The sequence below is a fragment of the Oncorhynchus mykiss genome, chromosome 6, assembly GCF_057628025.1.
Source record: "Oncorhynchus mykiss isolate SJ-2025 chromosome 6, ASM5762802v1, whole genome shotgun sequence".
Lineage (NCBI taxonomy): Eukaryota > Metazoa > Chordata > Actinopteri > Salmoniformes > Salmonidae > Oncorhynchus > Oncorhynchus mykiss.
The window spans coordinates 85,768,195-85,794,973 of record NC_143027.1 but is presented as its reverse complement, the minus strand read 5'-3'; the positions used below and the strand labels follow the sequence as shown (position 1 = coordinate 85,794,973).

The 26,779-nt window shown below is 45.0% G+C and overlaps 1 protein-coding gene across 1 annotated transcript in view; it reads left to right on the top strand.

Annotated features, from left to right (window-relative positions):
- LOC149983146 (elongator complex protein 4-like) overlaps positions 1–26,779 on the top strand; it is a 107,988-nt gene that overhangs the window by 8,795 nt on the left and 72,414 nt on the right. Inside the window, exons 4-7 of the mRNA XM_090239210.1 lie at positions 4,955–5,086; positions 6,323–6,477; positions 8,720–8,804; positions 15,922–16,110. Of these exons, the coding sequence (XP_090095336.1) occupies positions 4,955–5,086; positions 6,323–6,477; positions 8,720–8,804; positions 15,922–16,110 (561 nt within the window). The remainder of the gene's footprint in view (positions 1–4,954; positions 5,087–6,322; positions 6,478–8,719; positions 8,805–15,921; positions 16,111–26,779) is intronic.

Here is a 26,779-nt window from a genome sequence, read left to right as displayed (position 1 = left end):
CAAAAGCTCAAACAGGAAGTACCAGTGACGCGCTCAATGTGGAAATGGTCGGACGAAGCAGATGCGAGGCTACAAGACTGTTTTGCTAGTACAGACTGGAATGTGTTGCTGTACAGACTGGGATGTGTTGTTGTACAGACTGGATGTGTTGTTGTACAGACTGGGATGTGTTGCGGTACAGACTGGGATGTGTTGTGGGATTCATCGGATAACATTGAGGAGTTTACCACAACAGTCATGGAATTCATTAATAAGTGAATAGACGATATTGTCCCCACAGTGACTATAAGAACATATCCCAAACAAAAACCATATGGATTACAGGCAATATCCATGCTGGACTAAAGGCTAGAGCCTTTACAATGAACAGGGCACGGACATGGACCCATACAAGAAATCCTGCTACGACCTGCGAGACATCAAACATGCAAAAGGCCAAGGATGAATGTGGAATCCTATTTAACCGACACTAAACCTCAACACGGAGGCCCCTCAGGGGTGTGTGCTTAGTCCCCTCCTGTACTCACTGTACACACATGGCTGCGTGGTGCACACGACTCCAACACCATCATCTTTTCTGACAACACGACGGTGGTAAGCCTGATCACCAACGGCGATGAGTCAGCCTACAGGGAGGAGGTCAGAGACTTAGCAGTGTGGTGCCAGGACAACATCCTCTCCCTCAATGTTAGTAAGACCAAGGAGCTGATCGTGGACTACAGGATAAAGAGGGGAGAGCACACCCCCATCCAAATCAATTGGGCTGTTGTGGAGGGGGTTGAGAGCTTTAAGTTCCTTCACATCCACATCACTAAGGACATGACAAGGTCCACACACACCTGCTCAATCGTGAAGAGGGCACGGCAGCACCTCTTCTCACTCAGTAGGCTAAAAAGATTAGGCATGGTCCCTCAGATCCTCAAAACGTTCTACAGCTGCACCATCGAAAGCATCTTGACCGGCTGCGTCCCTCTTGGCATGGCTATTGCCACACCCTTGACCACAAAGACCTACAAAGGGGGGTGCGGACAGCCCAGTACATCACTGGGGTTGTATTGTTTTATTTATCAAAAATAAAAAACAGAAATACCTTTTATTTCCGTAAGTATTCAGACCTTTTGCTATGAGATTCTAAATTGAGCCCAGGTGCATCCTGTTTCCATTGATCATCCTTCAGATGTTTCTACATCTTGGGGTCCACCTGTAGTAAATTCAATTGACTGAACAGTGTTTGTAAAGGCACACACCTGTCCATATAAGGTCCCACAGTTGACAGTGCATGTCAGAGCAAAAAGCAAGTCATGAGGTCGAAGGAATTGTCTGTAGAGCTGAGACAGGATTTTGTTGAGGCACAGATTTGGGAAAAGGTACCAAACATTTCTGTAGCATTGAAGAGGCCATTGTGTTCTTGAGGACCTATCATTCTTAAATCGAAGATGTTTGGAAGCACCAAGACTCTTCCTAGAGCCATCCTCCCGTCCAAACTGAGCAATCAGGGAGGTGACCAAGATTCACTGTTCTGATGAAACCGAGATTTAACAATTTGGCCTGAATGCCAAATGTCACATCTGGAGGTAACCAGGTACCACTCATCACCTGGCCTGTAACATCCCTACGGTGAAGCATGGTGGTGGCAGCCTCATTCTGTGGGTATGTTTTTCAGCGGCAGGGACTGAGAGACTAGTCAGGATCGAGGGAAAGATGAACGGAGCAAAGTACAGAGATCCTTAATGAAAACCTGCTCCAGAGCGCTCAGGACCTCAGACTGGGGCAAAGTCTCACCTTCCAACAGGACAACCCCCCCTAACAGCCCGCCAAGACAACTCAGGAGTGGCTTCGGGACAAGTCTCTGAATGTCCTTGAGTTCCCCAGCCGATCGAACATCTCTGGAGAGACCTGAAAATGGCTGTGCAGCGACCCCCCCCCCCCCCCCCCCATCCAATCTGACAGAGCTTGAAAGGATCTGCAGAAGAGAATGTGAGAAACTCCCCAAATACAGATGTTGCAAGCTTGTAGCGTCATACCCAAGAAGACTCAAGGCTTTAATCGCTGCCAAAGGTGCTTCAACAAAGTACTGAGTAAAAGGTCTGAATACTTACTTACAAGTTTGGACACACCTACTCATTCAAGGGTTTATTTTTACTTTGTAGGATCATTTTGAAGACTTTTTAAAACTATGAAATAACACAAAAAAAGTGTTAAACAAATCAAAATATATTTTATAATTGATATTCTTCAAGTAGCCCCCCTTTGCCTTGATGACAGCTATGCACACTCTTGGCATTCTCTCAACCAGCTTCATGAGGTAGTCACCTGGAATACATTTCAATTAACAGTTGTGACTTAAGTTCATTTGTGGAATTTCTTTCTTTCCTTAATGCGTTTGTGAAAAGGTAGGGGTGGTATACAGAAGATGGACATATTTAGTAAAATACCAAGTCTGTATTATGGCAAGAACAGCTCAAATAAGCAAAGAGAAAAGACAGTCCATTGCTTTGACACAAAGGTCAGTCAATCCGGAGAATTTCAAGAACTTTAAAAGTTTCTTCAAGTGCAGTCGCAAAAAACATCAAGTGCTATGATGAAACTGGCTCTCATGGGGACTGCCATAGGAAAGGAAGACCCAGAGTTACCTCTGCTGCAGAGGATAAGTTCATTAGTTACCATGTTTCAGAGTTCATGTCACATCTCAACTGTTCAGAGGAGATTGTGTGAATCAGGCCTTCATTTTTTTTATTTTTTTTATTTCACCTTTATTTAACCAGGTAGGCAAGTTGAGAACAAGTTCTCATTTACAATTGCAACCTGGCCAAGATAAAGAAAAGCAGTTCGACACAAACAACAACACAGAGTTACACATGGAGTAAAACAAACATACAGTCAATAATACAGTATAAACAAGTCTATATACGATGTGAGCAAATGAGGTGATATAAGGGAGGTAAAGGGAAAAAAAAATTGTAATTGTCGAGTTGCTGCAAAGAAACCACTACTAAAGGACACCAATAATAAGAAGAGACTTGCTCGGGCCAAGAAACATGAGCAATGGACATTAGACCGGTGGAAATCGGTCTGTTGGTCTGATGAGTCTAAACTTGACATTTTTGGTTCCAACTGCTGTGTCTTTGTGAGACGCAAAGTAGGTGAATGGATGATCTCTGCCTGTGTGGTTCCCACCGTGAAGCATGGAGGAGGAGGTGTGATGGTGTGGAAGTGCTTTGCTGGTGACACTCTGTGATTTTATTTAGAATTCATGTCACACTTAACCAGCATGGCTACCACAGCATTCTGCAACGATACACCATCCCATCTGGTTTGGGCTTATTGGGACTATCATTTGTTTTTCAACAGGACAATGACCCAACACACCTCCAGGCTGTGTACAGGCTATTTTACCAAGAAGGAGATTGATGGAGTGCTGCATCAGATGACCTGGCCACCACAATCACCCGACCTCAACCCAATTGAGATGGTTAGGGATGAGTTGGACCACGGAGTGAAGGACAATCAGCCAAAAGGTTCTCAGCATATGTGGGAACTCCTTCAAGACTTTTGGTAAACTTTTCTGGTGAAGCTTGTTGAGAGAATGCCAAGAGTGTGCAAAGCTGTCATCAAGGCAAAGGGTGGCTACTTTTGAAGAATCTCAAATATAAAATATATTTTGATTTGTTTAACGCCTTTTTGGTTCCACACGATTCTATATGTGTTATTTCATAGTTTTGATGTCTTCACTATTAAAATGGAATTTTATAGTAAGGCTGTAACATAACAAAATGTGGAAAAGGTGAGGGGTTTGAATACTTTCTGAATGCACTGTAGGTCCATTCATGTGTATTTTATTTTATCCCTGTTACTGTTATGTTTTTTATTGTTTAATAACTCTGCATTGTTGGGAAAGGCTCGTAAGCATGCATTTCAATGTTTAGTCTACACCAGCTGTATTCGGCGCATGTGATGAATACAATTCTATTCGATTTAGATTTAGAAGCTTTGGTTTGAACTGGTCATATTGGTGGTGCTTTGCAACCCTACACCATGCTTCTGGGCTCGACGTTGTTTTGACCAGACTGTTGTTGTAGCCTACGTCATAGCTATGTGTCTGACGTGCGTGAGATGTGTATGAATGAAGGTCAAGCTGGTGTGTGTGTGTGTTACAGTGAAGTGCGTGTTAGAGGAGGTGTCTGAGGGGACTGTCTGCGTCTGAACTCTGAAGGGCAGGTTGCTCAGTCCTGTGTTTTCCATGTCAGTCTCTCTATCTAGCTCTCTCTCTGTCTCTGTCTCAATTCAACTTAAGGTCTTTATCGGCATGGTAAACATATTGTTTACGTTGCCAAAGCAGGTGAAATGGATCAACAAAAGTGAAATAAACAATGACAAAATGAACAGTAAACATTACACTCACACAAGTTCCAAAATAATAAAGAATTTCAAATGTCATTATGTTAAAAAAATGGGAAATAAATAAACATAAATATGGGTTGTATTCTCTCTCCCTCTTTCTCTATCTCTCGTTCTCTTTCGCAATCTCTTTCCATCTCTCTCTCTCTCCATTCCCCCCTCTCAGAGGCTTATTAAACCTGTCTACTCAGGTGTGTGTGTGTGTGTGTGTTAGACAGTCCCCCTCCTCTCAGGTTCCATCCCATTTGTAACAGACTCAGTCAGCTCTCTGAGAGATGTGCTCCGAGACCTGTCTAGTCAGTGTCTACTAATTGATTTAACCTCTGTGTCTCTGTCTGGAGGGACATGCCACTGTTAATGAGAAAACAACATGACACCTCATATACACTAGCTTCCTAGTCTACTACATGACAAGGACTCTTGTTTCACACAGTAACACAAAATGTATGTGTTGATTCATATTATTTGCCATCATGCTGAATTCCACACAATACAACCTGAAGACTGAATAAAATAGAATAGTGTGTAAACAATGCAATTGTGTTGTTATCTGTAGGAACTCCCCGCCCCCATCCTGGATGACATCGCCAGCCCCAAAACAGTGGAGGACCAGGCAAAGTCATGTGACCCTGAGAGTCAGGACGCCATGAAGATCGCCTGGCGCTACCAGCACCTGCCAAAAGTACAGGTAAGCGTATGTGTGTAGGCAGTCAAGGCATGGGGTCACAGGTCTAGCTCTTGGTTCTATGGGGGTGATGATTGTCTTCACCTCTAAATCCATCAGCTCCTAAACTCCTAGCCTCTCCATTCAGAGCTGGTGGAGATTACTCACACTTAGCTGCTGCTAGGTGGGGCCTGTCGACACACACATACACACCCTGCCTAGCCTGGGAAACCAGGGTACCTGCAGCCTATCTAATGGCACGCCACCCGCCTTAACCCTCATAACCCAGATCTGTCCCTCTGTCCCCTCTTAAATCCCTGTCTATCCCCTTACCAGGGGCACTGGCAATACACTCTTTCTTCCACTCTAAGGAATGGTGACCCCCTCCATCCTCCTCTCCTCCCCTCTCTCCCCTGCCCAGGCTATAATCCACATCGCTATGTGGATTAACAGCACACAGCAAGTCCCTGGAGATCTCTCTTTCTCTGTCTCTCTTTGGAAACGTCTTTATCTCTGTGTCTTTCCCTCACCTCTCCCCCTTCCCCAGCCTCCCAAAACCAGACTTTACAAACCAAACTGTCAATAAGCCCCAGCCAGAGGATTTACATCCCAAATTCACTCCCTGAGTCCCCCTCCACCCCCATTCCCCCTACACACCTCTCCTGCCAACCCTCTCCGCGTTGCCCTGTCTAATGAAGACATCAGATCAAAGGTGAGGTGGCCGGGGCCGGCCTGGAACACTAAGCGGTTCTCCCCCCTGCTTACAAAGAGAAGATGAGCCACTGACCCCCCCCCCCCTGACTCGCCCATCCTGTCAGGAGAGGGGCACACCGGGGGCCCTAATCCAGATTAGTGGTAGATTTAAGAGCCCGTCTGACAATGGGGCCCCTGGTTGCTTTCACTGGGGAGAGCAGGGCTACAGAACTCTCCCTTTCACCCAGGAGAAAACATCCTTCTACTCTCCCTCAGACCGGCACGGCTGTTTTCACAGCCACAAGTGGACGGTTATGTGGAGACATGATTAACATGCTGGTTGTAGTAGTTTAACTTCTCTGCAAGTTTTAATTTGATCAAACAGGATTTTGAAACACTTGTATGAACTATGAGCAGGTCATTTATTTAAAGTTATCATACTCTACTTGTTGAAAGTGAGGACGTTTCACACTTACGAAGTAGGATTATCTACCCTAGTTGCAATGTGATCAACAGCAGTGTCAAATGGACATGGCTTTTCTCTCAACACTAACTGTTGACCCTCAGACGGCCCTGGCGTCCTCGTCGAGGTTCGGACACTACTACGACGTCTCCAAGACAATGGACCCTGAGATCTGCCAGGCGGCCAGGTGCCACGGCTTCTACCTTCCAGAACACTCCACCGCTGTGACATCACCCACCGCCACCACCTCCGGCCAGAGGTAACCCGGCAACCCCTGAACACTACCCCACCCTTATCTCTTCATGGTGCTCAGTATTATTTACACAATATATTGTGAGAACTTAGTCAAAACCTGAGAAGCTCACCCTACAACCTGAGGAGCCAACCGACACATATCTAGTAGTACACGTATCACGTTTTGGAAGCATCTAAGAGACACTATTGTCATAATTTAGAGAAGCTTTTGGATTAGGTTGGGATTAACCTACAGTGTGAAGAGTAATTGTAGATGGGCAATGCTTAGACAGTTACTCTAACTAAACCCCCCCCCCATCAGATCAGGATGGTCTATTATGGTCAGTTTCTGATGTTTATAACCAGCTGGTTAAGCCTGTATAAAAACAGGGTCAGTCTCTAGGTAGGAAGGCTAGTTGGCTGAGATGAGACATTCAGCAGTGGTGAATGTAGAGGGACCGTTTGCTGTGAGTTTGTTTTGTTCATCGTTGAGTGTGCTTAGGGTTCAGAGGTCAGGCACACTATTTACATGAGAGAGAGCGGTGAGACACACACAATCGCATATACACACACACACACTGTCAGATACCGAGTCAGACACGATTGGCAAACAGGCCAATCTGGAGCGGAGATGAGGTTTTATAGAACCCCTCTGCTTTCATGTCTGCAAACAGACACCCTTTAACTCTGGACCATGCAAACGCGAGTGAGTGAGTGTGTCTGGCCAATTTCAGTTGACTCATATTCACTATCACTGAGCAGTGTTGAGTAAATCATTGTCATAGGAAATCTTTTTTATTTTGTCCTTTACGTTGTTAGACAGAATCCATCCTTCTCCTGTCGTTCTGTGGGTTAGTAATTAAGTCTGACAGTGGCATTGCCATCATAGTGGCACTGCCCATCAGGTTCTCTGAATAGAACACTGATCTGCCAGACAACATGACAGCTGGTCAGCAGGAAGCTATACCTGCACTGCTCACATAAACACACAGACAGACATACACACACAGACAGACAAACAGACATACACACATTCTCACTCCCTAGCCTCCCCTCTTGCACGTGGCCACCACCCCATGTTGCTACCCTGGCTGTTAAATTGCTCCGTTTCACTCGCTGGCATAATTGGCACAAATTGCTCTCTAGGTGATACAGCCCCTGTTGTTGAAGACCAAGCCTCCCCTCTCTCTCCTTTCTCCTTAGAGTGGAGGAGGAGGGAGGTAGCATTGAGCTAATGTGGCCTCCCTGAGTATGATACTAATTAGCACATGCGCTAGCCCCCGTGGCTAAGCACCTAGCCCTCAGCACCACCTGAATGGAGGGTGCCCAGTGGGGGCGGACGAAGCACAATGCCCTCAAACACAATGGCCACCAAGTGGAGGAAGCCAGCCCGGGGCTGCCTCTGAGTCCAGGAGGAGGGAAGGAAAGCTGGTGGAATGGTTCTGCTATGAACCCCTGCAGGGTCAGAAGGCGCCATTGTTTTTGTTAATGATGAACAATCGGAGGCAATATGTTCGTTCTATGTGTAGCTATATGAGGAAGTGTGTACTGTGTCTGCCTGGTGTTTGTTTAGGCATATGTATATGTGCCTGCTGTCTGGCTGGTGTGTGTCTGTCTGTTCCCCTGTGGGTAAGAATGTTCTTTAGTTCTGTTAGCCTGTAATTGCTGGCTAGCGTAATGACCTACTGTAAGACTCAATGGACAGTGGTTGTTACTACAGCCAGCTGATCTTAAGGAAGGATTTCTGTGTAAAACTTTACCCTGGCCATGATGTTGGCACATGGTTGACTTGGCAGGAGGTTATGTTAGGGTGGAAAGGCAGAGATCTATGGTGAGTGACTTGTGTCCCTTGTCAATGGTGCACATCTTACCCTTCATTAACCATTCAAACACTGTGCCCATCCAATCGTAACCAGCAACCCATTAAATAACCTTTCTCAGCTAGTGTGTGTGTGTGTCTGTGTGTGTCACCTCCAATCGGACCCTCAGGGAGCTGACAGGCCACCACGTTTTTAATTAGATTACCTGAATAAATGAATTGAATCTCTTGATAAGGCTCCTCCATTATATTCATCTGCTCTAGTGGTCATTGTAAAGCCCTGTCATGGGGGATAAGGAGCATTTGACTTCGTCTGTTGAGACTTGATACCTGTCCTGCAATAACCTCATGTTCTACTCCCTCCTTCCCTCTTTCTCCTCTCCTCCTCCATCCCTCTTTCTCCTTTCCTCTTCCCTCTCTTTACCCCTCCTCTCCACCCTCTCTCCAGCCCTATGCCAGAGACCTACTCCTCTCTGCTGAACAATCTCCAGGAGGTCATCCACAGGGAAGGCTTTGATGGATCCGTCCCTCAGGTAGGTACGCTCACTCTCACACGTCCATAGTCCTGTCACTACCCCTATACTCCCAACCCATATTACAGCTATCCTCTACCCAAATAGTTCCCCATATAGGGGTCTACTGTTAGCTCTACTCTAACCTGCTCCTCTCTGCTGTTAGCTATACTCTAACCTGCTCCTCTCTGCTGTTAGCTCTACTCTAACCTGCTCCTCTCTGCTGTTAGCTCTACTCTAACCTGCTCCTCTCTGCTGTTAGCTATACTCTAACCTGCTCCTCTCTACTGTTAGCTATACTCTAACCTGCTCCTCTCTGCTGTTAGCTCTACTCTAACCTGCTCCTCTTTACTGTTAGCTATACTCTAACCTGCTCCTCTCTGCTGTTAGCTATACTCTAACCTGCTCCTCTCTACTGTTAGCTATACTCTAACCTGCTCCTCTCTGCTGTTAGCTCTACTCTAACCTGCTCCTCTCTACTGTTAACTATACTCTAACCTGCTCCTCTCTGCTGTTAGCTATACTCTAACCTGCTCCTCTCTGCTGTTAGCTATACTCTAACCTGCTCCTCTCTGCTGTTAGCTCTACTCTAACCTGCTCCTCTCTGCTGTTATCTCTACTCTAACCTGCTCCTCTCTGCTGTTAGCTATACTCTAACCTGCTCCTCTCTACTGTTAGCTATACTCTAACCTGCTCCTCTCTGCTGTTAGCTCTACTCTAACCTGCTCCTCTTTACTGTTAGCTATACTCTAACCTGCTCCTCTCTGCTGTTAGCTATACTCTAACCTGCTCCTCTCTGCTGTTAGCTCTACTCTAACCTGCTCCTCTCTACTGTTAGCTATACTCTAACCTGCTCCTCTCTGCTGTTAGCTCTACTCTAACCTGCTCCTCTCTGCTGTTAGCTATACTCTAACCTGCTCCTCTCTGCTGTTAGCTCTACTCTAACCTGCTCCTCTCTGCTGTTAGCTATACTCTAACCTGCTCCTCTCTGCTGTTAGCTATACTCTAACCTGCTCCTCTCTGCTGTTAGCTATACTCTAACCTGCTCCTCTCTGCTGTTAGCTCTACTCTAACCTGCTCCTCTTTATTGTTAGCTATACTCTAACCTGCTCCTCTCTGCTGTTAGCTATACTCTAACCTGCTCCTCTCTGCTGTTAGCTATACTCTAACCTGCTCCTCTCTGCTGTTAGCTCTACTCTAACCTGCTCCTCTCTACTGTTAGCTATACTCTAACCTGCTCCTCTCTGCTGTTAGCTATACTCTAACCTGCTCCTCTATACTGTTAACTATACTCTAACCTGCTCCTCTCTGCTGTTAGCTCTACTCTAACCTGCTCCTCTGCTGTTAGCTCTTCTCTAACCTGCTCCTCTCTGCTGTTAGCTATACTCTAACCTGCTCCTCTCTACTGTTAGCTATACTCTAACCTGCTCCTCTCTACTGTTAGCTATACTCTAACCTGCTCCTCTCTGCTGTTAGCTCTACTCTAACCTGCTCCTCTCTACTGTTAGCTATACTCTAACCTGCTCCTCTCTACTGTTAGCTATACTCTAACCAGCTCCTCTCTACTGTTAACTATACTCTAACCTGCTCCTCTCTGCTGTTAGCTATACTCTAACCTGCTCCTCTCTACTGTTAACTATACTCTAACCTGCTCCTCTCTGCTGTTAGCTATACTCTAACCTGCTCCTCTCTACTGTTAGCTATACTCTAACCTGCTCCTCTTTACTGTTAGCTATACTCTAACCTGCTCCTCTCTACTGTTAGCTCTACTCTAACCTGCTCCTCTCTACTGTTAGCTATACTCTAACCTGCTCCTCTCTACTGTTAGCTATACTCTAACCTGCTCCTCTCTACTGTTAGCTATACTCTAACCTGCTCCTCTCTACTGTTCGCTATATTCTAACCTGCTCCTCTCTGCTGTTAGCTATACTCTAACCTGATCCTCTCTACTGTTAGCTCTACTCTAACCTGCTCCTCTCTGCTGTTAGCTATACTCTAACCTGCTCCTCTCTGCTGTTAGCTCTACTCTCATCCATATCAAATAATTGCCCTTCCCAACACCCCTCTTCAAGTTACCATGTTAATTCCTCTCACCTGACTAGAATGACTTCATCAGTGTTATGGTGATGCTTGCAGCAGAGCAGACAGCTGTGTGTGTGTGTGTGTGTGTGTGTGTGTGTGTCTGTGTGTGTGTGTGCCATCTTTGAAACATATCTTTGTTTTAATGATTATCAATCCTCTTCAGAATGTCAGAAATGCCATCTGTCTCTCTCTGTGTTTCTATTTTAGTTTTTCCACTGAGGTGTGTGGAGGGTGGGGGGGGGCGGGTCACCTAGATTCTGTGACCCCTCTGCTCCTCACCTGGAGCCACCTCCCCCCTCTCCCCCTGTCACTCACACACAAGATTACCCCCCCTGACCCAGCGCTGTCAATCATTCATTAATTAAGCTCTGACATCATCAAAGCGCTTTTGGCAGAGCAGAGGAATGCAGACAGGCCACAGATGGACATGGGCACCATCACAAGAATTTCCAGTATAGGGAAGACTGTGTGTGTGTTTCCACCCCTGCTCATACTGTTTGTCTTGGATGTTGGCTACAGAAACCAGGCATAATATTATCACTTCATAATGCAGTCTCTTTGGGCCCTATATGTTACTCCTTCTTTGCTATAATTTGGTGTTTTCTGGCTTGACTGTCAGGTGTCTTTTGTTCTGGGGCAGTACAGTTTGGCTGTATGGTGGGGCTCTGGTTGGTGGGTTTGGGCTGTGTTTTGGCACTGTTCCCCGACTCTCTATAGGAGTACTAAACAGCTTCTCTCTATAGGAGTACTAAACACCTTCTCCCTATAGGAGTACTAAACACCTTCTCTCTATAGGAGTACTAAACACCTTCTCTCTATAGGAGTACTAAACACCTTCTCCCTATAGGAGTACTAAACACCTTCTCTCTATAGGAGTACTAAACACCTTCTCTCTATAGGAGTACTAAACACCTTCTCCCTATAGGAGTACTAAACACCTTCTCTCTATAGGAGTACTAAACACCTTCTCTCTATAGGAGTACTAAACACCTTCTCTCTATAGGAGTACTAAACACCTTCTCTCTATAGGAGTACTAAACACCTCTCTATAGGAGTACTAAACACCTTCTCTCTATAGGAGTACTAAACACCTTCTCTCTATAGGAGTACTAAACAGCTTCTCTCTATAGGAGTACTAAACACCTTCTCTCTATAGGAGTACTAAACACCTTCTCTCTATAGGAGTACTAAACACCTTCTCTCTATAGGAGTACTAAACACCTTCTCCCTATAGGAGTACTAAACACCTTCTCCCTATAGGAGTACTAAACACCTTCTCTCTATAGGAGTACTAAACACCTTCTCTCTATAGGAGTACTAAACACCTTCTCTCTATAGGAGTACTAAACACCTCTCTATAGGAGTACTAAACACCTTCTCTCTATAGGAGTACTAAACACCTTCTCTCTATAGGAGTACTAAACACCTTCTCTCTATAGGAGTACTAAACAGCTTCTCTCTATAGGAGTACTAAACACCTTCTCTCTATAGGAGTACTAAACACCTCTCTATAGGAGTACTAAACACTTTCTCTCTATAGGAGTACTAAACACCTTCTCTCTATAGGAGTACTAAACACCTTCTCTCTATAGGAGTACTAAACAGCTTCTCTCTATAGGAGTACTAAACACTTTCTCTCTATAGGAGTACTAAACACTTTCTCTCTATAGGAGTACTAAACACCTTCTCCCTATAGGAGTACTAAACACCTTCTCCCTATAGGAGTACTAAACAGCTTCTCTCTATAGGAGTACTAAACACCTTCTCCCTATAGGAGTACTAAACACCTTCTCTCTATAGGAGTACTAAACACCTTCTCCCTATAGGAGTACTAAACACCTCTCTATAGGAGTACTAAACACCTTCTCTCTATAGGAGTACTAAACACCTTCTCCCTATAGGAGTACTAAACACCTCTCTATAGGAGTACTAAACACCTTCTCTCTATAGGAGTACTAAACACCTCTCTATAGGAGTACTAAACACCTTCTCTCTATAGGAGTACTAAACACCTTCTCCCTATAGGAGTACTAAACACCTTCTCTCTATAGGAGTACTAAACACCTTCTCTCTATAGGAGTACTAAACACCTTCTCTCTATAGGAGTACTAAACACCTTCTCCCTATAGGAGTACTAAACAGCTTCTCTCTATAGGAGTACTAAACAGCTTCTCTCTATAGGAGTACTAAACACCTTCTCTCTATAGGAGTACGAAACACCTTCTCTCTATAGGAGTACTAAACACCTTCTCCCTATAGGAGTACTAAACACCTTCTCCCTATAGGAGTACTAAACACTTTCTCCCTATAGGAGTACTAAACACCTTCTCCCTATAGGAGTACTAAACACTTTCTCTCTATAGGAGTACTAAACACCTTCTCTCTATAGGAGTACTAAACACCTTCTCCCTATAGGAGTACTAAACACCTTCTCTCTATAGGAGTACTAAACAGCTTCTCTCTATAGGAGTACTAAACACCTCTCTATAGGAGTACTAAACACCTTCTCTCTATAGGAGTACTAAACACCTTCTCTCTATAGGAGTACTAAACACTTTCTCCCTATAGGAGTACTAAACACCTTCTCTCTATAGGAGTACTAAACACCTTCTCTCTATAGGAGTACTAAACACCTTCTCCCTATAGGAGTACTAAACACCTTCTCTCTATAGGAGTACTAAACAGCTTCTCTCTATAGGAGTACTAAACACCTTCTCCCTATAGGAGTACTAAACACCTTCTCCCTATAGGACTAAACACATTCTCCCTATAGGAGTACTAAACACCTTCTCTCTATAGGAGTACTAAACACCTTCTCCCTATAGGAGTACTAAACACTTTATCTATAGGAGTACTAAACACCTTCTCTCTATAGGAGTACTAAACACTTTCTCTATAGGAGTACTAAACACCTTCTCTCTATAGGAGTACTAAACACCTTCTCCCTATAGGAGTACTAAACACCTTCTCTCTATAGGAGTACTAAACACCTTCTCCCTATAGGAGTACTAAACACCTTCTCTCTATAGGAGTACTAAACACCTTCTCTCTATAGGAGTACTAAACACCTTCTCTCTATAGGAGTACTAAACAGCTTCTCCCTATAGGAGTACTAAACACCTTCTCTCTATAGGAGTACTAAACACCTTCTCTCTATAGGAGTACTAAACAGCTTCTCTCTATAGGAGTACTAAACACCTTCTCTCTATAGGAGTACTAAACAGCTCTCTATAGGAGTACTAAACACCTTCTCTCTATAGGAGTACTAAACACCTTCTCTCTATAGGAGTACTAAACACCTTCTCTCTATAGGAGTACTAAACACCTCTCTATAGGAGTACTAAACACCTTCTCCCTATAGGAGTACTAAACACCTTCTCCCTATAGGAGTACTAAACACCTTCTCCCTATAGGAGTACTAAACACCTTCTCTCTATAGGAGTACTAAACACTTTCTCTCTATAGGAGTACTAAACACCTTCTCTCTATAGGAGTACTAAACACCTTCTCCCTATAGGAGTACTAAACACCTTCTCTCTATAGGAGTACTAAACACCTTCTCTCTATAGGAGTACTAAACACCTTCTCCCTATAGGAGTACTAAACACCTTCTCTCTATAGGAGTACTAAACACCTTCTCTCTATAGGAGTACTAAACACCTTCTCTCTATAGGAGTACTAAACACCTTCTCTCTATAGGAGTACTAAACACCTTCTCTCTATAGGAGTACTAAACACCTTCTCCCTATAGGAGTACTAAACACCTTCTCTCTATAGGAGTACTAAATACCTTCTCCCTATAGGAGTACTAAACACCTTCTCCCTATAGGAGTACTAAACACCTTCTCTCTATAGGAGTACTAAACACCTTCTCTCTATAGGAGTACTAAACAGCTTCTCCCTATAGGAGTACTAAACACCTTCTCCCTATAGGAGTACTAAACACCTTCTCCCTATAGGAGTACTAAACACCTTCTCCCTATAGGAGTACTAAACACTCTCTATAGGAGGAAACGTTGGCCTCTCTTCATGATGTTGCCACAGCAACAGGCATGTTACTACAGTTCCCTTCCCACTGGAGCCCAGGGGTCTGATAAACTGTGGTGGGATGTCTCTGACACGCATACAAGCAGACAGGAAGTGAGTCAGGGATAAACGTGTGAGAGAATAGAAAAGGAGAAAGACAACAGGAATGACTGAGTGATTGAATAAGTTGGTCAGGAAGTGTAGGAGAAAGAGAGAGAGGGAGCGGGAAGAGGACAGAAGAGTGATACCCCTCCCTTGGGATTGTGCAAGGCCAACAGTGGAAACTCCTAGTAACAATGAGGTTTATTTATCTTAGATAGCACCAATGCTGAAAAAGGCCCTAGATCAATGGACGAGAGGAGAGAAAGAGAGATTGGAGAGGGCATAGAGAGAAGCAGGGTAAGAGGGATGAGAGAATAGAGAAAAGCATGCTGGGACATAAGGAAAAGCGAGAGACTGAGAAAAAGGGAAACACCAAAGCAGGGAGAAACTTTATTCTATAGTCTTAGGGTGTTTTGTGAGGGTGGGCAAGACTTTGAGGGTAACACTCTACCCCTCCGTCCACCACCCCTCCCCATGGCCCCCCTTGGCCGGCAAGGCTCGTTCTGGTGCCAAGAATGTGCCGGCATTTCTGGGTGGCAGCCATATTGGAATCCTGTCTGACAGGTCCATTGTGCCCCTGTCAGATGGCCCCTGTGATTGGGCAGTTGTGTCCAATCACGTTTGGCGGCTGTGTTCCGATGGTCTGTGCTGGTGAGCAGACTCTCCTGTCCTGTGGGGCTGCTAGTGTCTGTAAACTCTCCACTGTTTTGTTTACTACCACAACGTGAGGGGTTTTAATTACCAACAGAAATATAATAAGTATTTTCTACGGTCATAGACACATGCCCAATATTTTAGCTAAAAATGCAATGATAATGTGTCATTTCAACAACATATGAGGCATGGAACTCCATGCTCCATCTTTCTCTCTCTGTGTTTCTCTCTGTTTCTCTCTCTGTGTTCTTCTCTCTCTCTCTCTCTCACACAGACCAAGTCACGGAACATCCTACGGATCGGGCTGCACTCCCTCGGCTCCGCCCTGTGGGATGACGACCTGTGTTGCCGTGAAAACCCAAGCCACGGCCACGCCCTCACCACCTTCCTTTACGGCCTCCGGGCCATGCTGAGATCATCGCTCTCTGTTGCCATGGTTACCGTGCCCTCACACCTCATCCAGGTATGAGTATGTGCCGTGCACTAAGACTGTCACAAAGGGCACATAGGCGTGTCACATGCACCCCAGCATTTTCAATTCATGTTCATCGCCTTTCACATGTAACATTGTTCTATGGATTATCAGTAGTGTTGTTAACAGGAATCAACACCCTGGAGCACAGTGTCACCAGGGTTAGACTACAGTATATGTATGGTCAACACCCTGGAGCACAGTGTCACCAGGGTTAGACTACAGTATATGTATGGTCAACACCCTGGAGCACAGTGTCACCAGGGTTAGACTACAGTATATGTATGGTCAACACCCTGGAGCGCAGTGTCACCAGGGGTAGACTACAGTATATGTATGGTCAACACCCTGGAGCGCAGTGTCACCAGGGTTAGACTACAGTATATGTATGGTCAACACCCTGGAGCACAGTGTCACCAGGGTTAGACTACAGTATGTGTATAGGTCAACACCCTGGAGCACAGTGTCACCAGGGTTAGACTACAGTATATGTATGGTCAACACCCTGGAGCACAGTGTCACCAGGGTGGAGCGCAGTGTCACCAGGGTGAAGCGCAGTGTCACCAGGGTTAGACTACATGGTCAACACCCTGGAGCACAGTGTCACCAGGGTTAGACTACAGTATATGTATGGTCAACACCCTGGAGCACAGTGTCACCAGGGTTAGACTACAGTATATGTATGGTCAACACCCTGGAGCACAGTGTCACCAGGGTTAGACTACAGTATATGTATGGTCAACACCCTGGAGCACAGTGTCACCAGGGTGGAGCACAGTGTCACCAGGGTTAGACTACAGTATATGTATGGTCAACACCCTGGAGCACAGTGTCACCAGGGTTAGACTACAGTATATGTATGGTCAACACCCTGGAGCACAGTGTCACCAGGGTTAGACTACAGTATATGTATGGTCAACACCCTGGAGCACAGTGTCACCAGGGTTAGACTACAGTATATGTATGGTCAACACCCTGGAGCACAGTGTCACCAGGGTTAGACTACAGTATATGTATGGTCAACACCCTGGAGCACAGTGTCACCAGGGTGGAGCACAGTGTCACCAGGGTTAGACTACAGTATATGTATGGTCAACACCCTGGAGCACAGTGTCACCAGGGTGGAGCGCAGTGTCACCAGGGTTAGACTACAGTATGTGTATAGGTCAACACCCTGGAGCACAGTGTCACCAGGGTTAGACTACAGTATATGTATGGTCAACACCCTGGAGCACAGTGTCACCAGGGTTAGACTACAGTATGTGTATAGGTCAACACCCTGGAGCGCAGTGTCACCAGGGTTAGACTACAGTATATGTATGGTCAACACCCTGGAGCACAGTGTCACCAGGGTTAGACTACAGTATATGTATGGTCAACACCCTGGAGCACAGTGTCACCAGGGTGGAGCACAGTGTCACCAGGTTTAGACTACAGTATATGTATGGTCAACACCCTGGAGCACAGTGTCACCAGGGTGGAGCACAATGTCACCAGGGTGGAGCACAGTGTCACCAGGGTGGAGCACAGTGTCACCAGGGTGGAGCGCAGTGTCACCAGGGTTAGACTACAGTATATGTATGGTCAACACCCTGGAGCACAGTGTCACCAGGGTGGAGCGCAGTGTCACCAGGGTGGAGCGCAGTGTCACCAGGGTTAGACTACAGTATATGTATGGTCAACACCCTGGAGCACAGTGTCACCAGGGTTAGACTACAGTATATGTATGGTCAACACCCTGGAGCACAGTGTCACCAGGGTGGAGCACAGTGTCACCAGGGTTAGACTACAGTATATGTGTGGTCAACACCCTGGAGCACAGTGTCACCAGGGTTAGACTACAGTATATGTATGGTCAACACCCTGGAGCACAGTGTCACCAGGGTTAGACTACAGTATATGTATGGTCAACACCCTGGAGCACAGTGTCACCAGGGTTAGACTACAGTATATGTGTGGTCAACACCCTGGAGCACAGTGTCACCAGGGTTAGACTACAGTATATGTATGGTCAACACCCTGGAGCACAGTGTCACCAGGGTTAGACTACAGTATGTGTATGGTCAACACCCTGGAGCACAGTGTCACCAGGGTTAGACTACAGTATATGTATGGTCAACACCCTGGAGCACAGTGTCACCAGGGTTAGACTACAGTATATGTGTGGTCAACACCCTGGAGCACAGTGTCACCAGGGTTAGACTACAGTATGTGTATAGGTCAACACCCTGGAGCACAGTGTCACCAGGGTTAGACTACAGTATATGTATGGTCAACACCCTGGAGCACAGTGTCACCAGGGTTAGACTACAGTATGTGTATAGGTCAACACCCTGGAGCGCAGTGTCACCAGGGTTAGACTACAGTATATGTATGGTCAACACCCTGGAGCACAGTGTCACCAGGGTTAGACTACAGTATGTGGTCATATGAAGCCAGTGGGTCTCACTGTTTCAGAATTGAAAGAGGGGTCCACTTTTCTGTGTGTGTGTGTGTGTGTGTGTGTGTGTGTATGCACACGTCCGTCCGTTTGTGTGTACACGTCCGTCCGTCCGCCCGTGTGTGTGTGTGTGTGTTGGGCCTACTGAAGGCTGCTCTGCCCTGTCCTCAGTGGGCTGCTACATTGCCCCCTTTTGTTTTGACTGTTTCCTCTCTAGGTTTCTTCCTAGGTTTTGGCCTTTCTAGGGAGTTTTTCCTAGCCACCGTGCTTCTACACCTGCATTGCTTAGCCACCCAGTCTCTCAATGGGACAAGGCTCGATGTTGGACTCTTATTCTGGGAGTCCTCAGCCATTCATCCATTAGACAAGCAGGGATGGCATGTGGCTTAGGCTCTAATGGACTGTTCAGTGCATTCAGAGGACTGTTTCACTGTTAGTCTACACCTGTTGTTTACGAAGCATGTGACATATACACATTTGATTTGAACGTCTTTGTTGGTTGTTGTTGTTGCAGTAATTACATGCATCTATACATATTCTGTGTGTTCTATTAGATTAGATTTATTAGGATCTCCATTAGCCGATGCCGATGGCGACAGCTATTCTTATATGGGGTCCGACACACAACGAAAAGACAAGAATTTACAATTGACATATATTTAAAACATTAACATGTAGTGTGTGTGTTCATCTGTCAGTTACACATGTCAGTACATACACACAACCAGTAGGTCACATGTCAGTACATACACACAACAAGTAGGTCACATGTCAGTACATACACACAACCAGTAGGTCACATGTCAGTACATACACACAACCAGTAGGTCACATGTCAGTACATACACACAACCAGTAGGTCACATGTCAGTACATACACACAACCAGTAGGTCACATGTCAGTACATACACACAACCAGTAGGTCACATGTCAGTACATACACACAACCAGTAGGTCACATGTCAGTACATACACACAACCAGTAGGTCACATGGGGGAGGGGCGTCGCCCCGTGAGGTGTTGCTTTATTTGTTTTTTGAAACCAGGTTTGCGGTTCACTTGCTCTATATGAGATAGGAGGTCCATGCACTCATGGCTCTGTATAATACTGTATATGAGATAGGAGATCCATGCACTCATGGATCTGTATAATACTGTATATGAGATAGGAGGTCCATGCACTCATGGCTCTGTATAATACTGTATATGAGATAGGAGGTCCATGCACTCATGGCTCTGTATAATACTGTATATGAGATAGGAGGTCCATGCACTCATGGCTCTGTATAATACTGTATATGAGATAGGAGATCCATTCACTCATGGCTCTGTATAATACTGTATATGAGATAGGAGGTCCATGCACTCATGGCTCTGTATAATACTGTACGTGTCTTTGAATTTGTTCTGGACTTGGGGACTGTGAAAAGACCCCTGCTTGCATGTCTAGTGGGGTAAATGTGTGTCAGTGCTGTGTGTAAATTGACTATTCAAATCATTTGGAACGTATAACACATTGTTTCTTATAAAAACAAGAAGTGATGCATTCAGTCTTTCCTCAACTCTTAGCCAAGACAGACTGTCAAGCACAGTATTAATATTAGATCTCTGATTAGAATGAAGAGCAAGACGTGATGCTCTGTTCTGGACCAGCTGCAGCTTAACTAGGTCCTTCTTTGCAGTACTTGACCACATGACTGGACAATAATCAACACATAACAATCATTTTTTCACCTCTCCCACATTTCAAACTTACAATGCTCATCTTTTATTATTCGTTTTTTTATACAATTGCTCTCTGTTCGTTGTTGGCATTTCCTGCCTAAGTTTGGCTACTTTATTCGTGTGTGTGTGTGTGTGTGTGTGTGTGTGTGTGTGTGTGTGTGTGTGTGTGTTCGTCCTTACTCTGGACCCTCAGTGTGGAGTAGATGGGGACATATGGCAGACGGTGGCTCTCTCCCAGAAACTCAGCCACAGAAACACACTCACTAGAACAGACATCCAGACCAGACCGATCTGATGTAGGGCTGGGCGAAATGGCCTAAAAATCATATCTTGATTTTTTTTTTAAAATCTAATTTATGGATGATTTCATGATATACAGTATATATTTGTAACGTTTTCTCTAAATAAGCGTTGTTGCACAATTTCAGGTCAAATACACTGCATTTCAAACAGTCAGCAATAATCTAATGAATTCAGGGCTTATAAAATGATATCTAGGCTAAAAATAAGCCTTCCGCATCCATAAGACCCAATAATAATTTACATTTTTGATTAATATAGTTGAACCTTTATTGTATGCTATAGCTTGGAACATAAATGCATGGGACTCTAGATGACATCATAATGAGGTTTTGTTTCCAACAATTCGTCTGTTTTCCTAAAGAAGTTAAATCCCCTATGTGTTTTGTTTCCTTGCCACAATACTAACAAGAATCGCGATACTGGTATGTTCCCGGGCCCTACCCTGTACCCCCTAACCCTGTCCTGAGAGGTAGTATGGACAACGATGCCTTCTCTGATGGGAGTGACCACTGACTGTCCCTCTCTGGCCTGAATACTAAACCCTTCATATCTGATTCTCTACCCCCCTCCACCCTATAACAACCACGTGATGTTGGAGGTATAGCAACACGTGATGTTGGAGGTATAGCAACACGTGATGTTGGGGACATCACAACACGTGATGTTGGAGGTATAGCAACACGTGATGTTGGAGGTATAGCAACACGTGATGTTGGAGGTATAGCAACACGTGATGTTGGAGGTATAGCAACACGTGATGTTGGCGGTATAGCAACACGTGATGTTGGAGGTATAGCAACACGTGATGTTGGAGGTATAGCAACACGTGATGTTGGAGGTATAGCAACACGTGATGTTGGAGGTATAGCAACACGTGATGTTGGAGGTATCGCAACACGTGATGTTGGAGGTATAGCAACACGTGATGTTGGAGGTATAGCAACACGTGATGTTGGAGGTATAGCAACACGTGATGTTGGAGGTATAGCAACACGTGATGTTGGAGGTATAGCAACACGTGATGTTGGAGGTATAGCAACACGTGATGTTGGAGGTATAGCAACACGTGATGTTGGAGGTATAGCAACACATGATGTTGGAGGTATCGCAACACGTGATGTTGGAGGTATAGCAACACGTGACTGTGATAGAGGAAGCTTTATTTAGCTAGTTGGTTAGTCTGGTCTCTCTCAGCCACAGACAGTCTAGACTGGCAGCAGTGGGGCTAGCTGGGCTATCCATTATTAAACACCCACACCCAGGGAGGAAGAGTGATGCACAGAAAGCCTCCTCACACCGCCCAGTGCCACAGTCCACTTGAAACTTTAATCAGGACCTCGGTCCCCTTGCTCATCACACACACCCATCATTCAGAGCCCCACTAGTTTTGATCCCTACCTTTTTAGCTAAAAATAATAATATATATTATTTTTTGAGGGATGCATGCTTTGCATGTAATATTGACATTAATACGTGTCACACATCAGTTTGGAAACGATGTACATTTAAAAAAATATATATATATTGAGTTAATAAAGCCACATACAAACTTGGTCTCTTTTTTGCTTTCTTGAGTAAGGCAGCTCCAAAATGCAGGTGTTTCAGCCTAGCTCAGTGCTTTCTGTGGTGGAGGGGCAGCCAGTGGAAAATACAGAACATAGGGGTTGGTAATGTTCTCTATTTGCGCCGTGAATGGCTCAGTGTTCTGTCACTCATGGGGACACTACGTCACCGCCAAATCTAAGGGTAGAGCTCGAAATTCAAGCCCCTTGGGTGCTGCCTTAGTTACATTAGTAGTGCCCATCCAAGAAGATTCAAGGTCATTGGCCACAGATAAAATTATGTCAAATCACGTACAGTTGAAGTCGGAAATGTACATACACTTAGGTTGGAGTCATTAAAACTCGTTTTTCAACCACCACAAATTTCTTGTTAACAAACTATAGTTTTGGCAAGTCGGTTAAGACATCTACTTTGTGCATGACACAAGTACTTTTTCCAACAATTGTTTACAGACAGATTATTTCACTTATAATTCACTGTATCACAATTCCAGTGGGTCAGAAGTTTACATACACTAAGTTGACTGTGCCTTTAAACATCTTGTAAAAATGATGTCATGGCTTTAGAAGCTTCTTATTGACATTGTTTGAGTCAATTGGAGGTGTACCTGTGGATGTATTTCAAGGCCTAACTTCAAACACAGTGCCTCTTCGCTTGACATCATGGGAAAATCAAAAAATATCAGCCAAGTCCTCAAAAAATAAATTGTAGACCTCCACAAGTCGGGTTCATCCTTGGGAGCAATTTCCAAACGCCTGAAGGTACCACGTTCATCTGTACAAACAATAGTACGCAAGTATAAACACCACGGGTCCACGCAGCCGTCGTACTGCTGAGGAAGGAGACTCGTTCTATCCCCTAGAGATGAATGTACTTTGGTGCGAAAAGTGCAAATCAATCCCAGATCAACAGCAAAGGACCTTGTGAAGATGCTGGAGGAAACGGGTACAAAAGTATCTATATCCACAGTAAAACAAGTCCTATATTGACATAACCTGAAAGGCCGCTCAGCAAGAAAGAAGAAAAATGGCAGACTACGGTTTGCAACTGCACATGGGGACAAAGATCGTATGTTTTGGAGAAATGTCCTCTGGTCTGATGAAACAAAAATAGAACTGTTTGGCCATAATGACCATTGTTATGTTTGGAGGTAAAAGGAGGAGGCTTGCAAGCTGAATAACACCATCCCAACTGTGAAGCACGGGGGTGGCAGCATTATGTTGTGGGGGTGCTTTGCTGCAGGAGAGACTGGTGCACTTCACAAAATAGATGGCATCATGAGGTAGGAAAAGAATGTGGATATATTGAAGCAACATCTCAAGACATCAGTCAGGAAGTTAAAAGCTTGGTCGCAAATGGGTCTTCCAAATGGACAATGACCCCAAGCATACTTCCAAAGATGTGGCAAAATGGTTTAAGGACAACAAAGTCAAGGTATTGGAGTGGCCATCACAAAGCCCTGATCTCAATCCTATAGAACATTTGTGGGCAGAACAGAAAAAATCGTGTGCGAGCAAGGAAGCCTACAAACCTGACTCAGTTACACCAGCTCTGTCAGGAGGAATGGACCAAAATTCACCCAACTTATTGTGGGAAGCTTGTGGAAGGCTACCCGAAATGTTTGACCCAAGTTTAACAATTTAAAGGCAATGCTACCAAATGCTAATTGAGCGTATGTTAACTTCTGACCCACTGGGAATCTGATGAAAGAAATAAAAGCTGAAATAAATCATTCTCTCTACTATTTTTCTGACATTTCACATTCTTATAAGGTTGCCATGGACCCAAAAATATTTTGGGTCTGTGGCCAGGAATTTCCCCAGACCTTAATCCCATTGAGAATTTGTGGTCAGTCCTCAAGAGGCGGGTGGACAAACAAAACCCCCAAAAATTCTGGCAAACTCCAAGCATTTATTATGCAAGGATGGGCTGCCATCAGTCAGGATGTGGCCCAGAAGTTAATTGACAGCATGCCAGGGTAGATTGCAGAGGTCTTGAAAAAGGAGAGTCAACACTGCAAATATTGACTCTTTGCATCAACTTCATGTAATTGTCAATAAAAGCCTTTGAAACTTATGAAATGCTTGTAATTATACTTCAGTATTCCATAGTAACATCTAACAAAAATATCTAAAGACACCGAAGCAGCAAACTTTGTGGAATTTAATATTTGTGTCATTCTCAAAACCTTTGTCCACGACTGCATATAGGGGAAAGGATAACTGCATTGAAGCGGCAAGACGTCGGCATTTGGTTTATTGATTGTGATATGTTGTCTGATGACCTACAGGTAACTGCCAAAATCTTGAGTAAATGAGGCATACATAGTATATTGAAAGCAGGTGCTTCCACACACATGTGGTTATTGAGTTAATTAAGCAATTAACATCCCATCATGCTTAGGGTCATATATAAAAATTTGGTTACCATGGCTAGAAGAAGAGATCTCAGTGACTTTGAAAGAGAGGTCTCTATAAGGAGCATAGGGGGTTTAAAGGGTGTGTGCATCAGTCACCAGATCTCACCCCAATTAAACGCTTATGGGAGATTCTGGAGCGGCGCCTGAGACTGTATTTTCCATCACCAAAACACCAAATTATGAAATTGATCGTGAAAGAATGTTGTCACATCCCTCCAATAGACTTCCAGACACTTGTAGAATCTATGCCATGGCTCCTTGAAGCTGTTCTGGTGGCTCTTGGTGGCCCAACGCCCTATTAAGTTGGTGTTTCCTTTATTTTGGCAGTTACCCGTATGTGAAGGAGAAGCCGACGCGGTGGATCAGACAGTGAGGGGACAGACAAATCATATTAAAGGTTATTTGTCACGTGCGCCGAATACAACAGGTGTAGTAGACCTTACAGTGAAATACTTACTTACAGGCTATAACCAATGGTGCGGAAAAAAAAAAGGTGTGTGTGTGTAGGTAAGTAAAGAAATAAAACAACAGTAAAAAGACATTTGAAAAAAGAGTAGCAAGGCTATATAATGTTAGTCAGGCTTATTGAGGTAGTATGTACATGTAGGTATCGTTAAAGTGACTGTGCATGTATGATGAACAGAGAGTAGCAGAAGTGTAAAAAGAGGGGTTGGCGGGTGGTGGGACACAATGCAGATAGTCCAAGTAACCATTTGGTTACCTGTTCAGGAGACTTATGGCTTGGGGGTAAAAACTGTTGAGAAGCCTTTTTGTCCTAGACTTGGCACTCCGATACAGCTTGCCATGCGGTAGGAGAGAGAACAGTCTGATGGGTGGCTGGGGTCTTTGACAATTTTTAGGGCCTTCCTCTGACACCGCCTGGTGTAGAGGTCTTGGATGGCAGGGAGCTTTGCCGTACACACTACCCTCTGAAGTGCCTTGCGGTCAGAGGCCGAGCAATTGCCGCACCAGGCAGTGATGCAACCGATGTTGCAGCTGTAGAACCTTTTGAGGATCTCAGGACCCATGCCAAATCTTTTTAGTTTCCTGAGGGGGAATAGGCTTTGTTGTGCCCTCTTCACGACAATCTTGGTGTGTTTGGACCAATCTAGTTTGTTGTTGATGTGGACACCAAGGAATTTGAAGCTCTCGACCTGCCCCACTACAGCCCCATCGATGAGAATGTGGGCGTGCTCGGTGCTCCTTTTCCTGTAGTCCACAATCATCTCCTTAGTCTTGGTTACGTTGAGGTATAGGTTGTTATTCTGGTACCACCCGGCCAGGTCTCTGACCTCCTCCCTATAGACTGTCTCGTCATTGTCGGTGATCCGGCCTACCACTGTTGTGTAGTCAGCAAACTTAATGAAGGTGTTGGAGTCTTGCCTGGCCATGCAGTCGTGGGTGAACAGGGAGTACAGGAGGGGACTGAGCACGCGCCCCTGGGGAGCTCCAGTGTTGAGGATCAGTGTGGCAGATGTGTTGCTACCTACCCTCACCACCTGTCAGGAAGTCCAGGATCCAGTTGCAGAGGGAGGTGTTTAGTCCCTTGGTGATGAGCTTTGAGGGTACTATGGTGTTGAACACTGAGCTGTTGTCAATGAACAACATTCTCACATAGGTGTTCCTTTTGTCCAGGTATGAAAGGGCACTGTGGAGTGCAATAGAGATTGCATCATCTGTGGATCTGTTTGGGCTGTATGCAAATTGGAGTGGGTCTAGGGTTTCTGGGATAATGGTGTTATGTGAGCCATTACCATCCTTTCAAAGCACTCCATGGCTATGGACGCTATGGAACAGCTGATGCTCTCATGCATGCCTCAGTGTTGCTTGCCTCGAAGCGAGCATAGAAGTGATTTAGCTCGTCTGGTAGGCTCGTATCACTGGGCAGCTCTTGGCTGTGCTTCCCTTTGTAGTCTGTAATAGTTTGCAAGCCCTGCCACATCCGAGCAGCGTCTGAGCCGGTGTAGTATGATTCAATCTTAGCCCTGTATTGACTCTTTGCCTGTTTGATGGTTCATCTCAGGGCATAGTGGGATTTCTTGTAAGCTTCCGGGTTAGAGTCCCGCACCTTGAAAGCGGCAGCTGTACCCTTTAGCTCAGTGCGAATGTTGCCTGTAATCCATGGCTTCTGGTTGGGGTATGTACGTACAGTCACTGTGGGGACGACGTCCTCAATGCACTTATTGTTAAAGCCAGTGACTAATGTGGT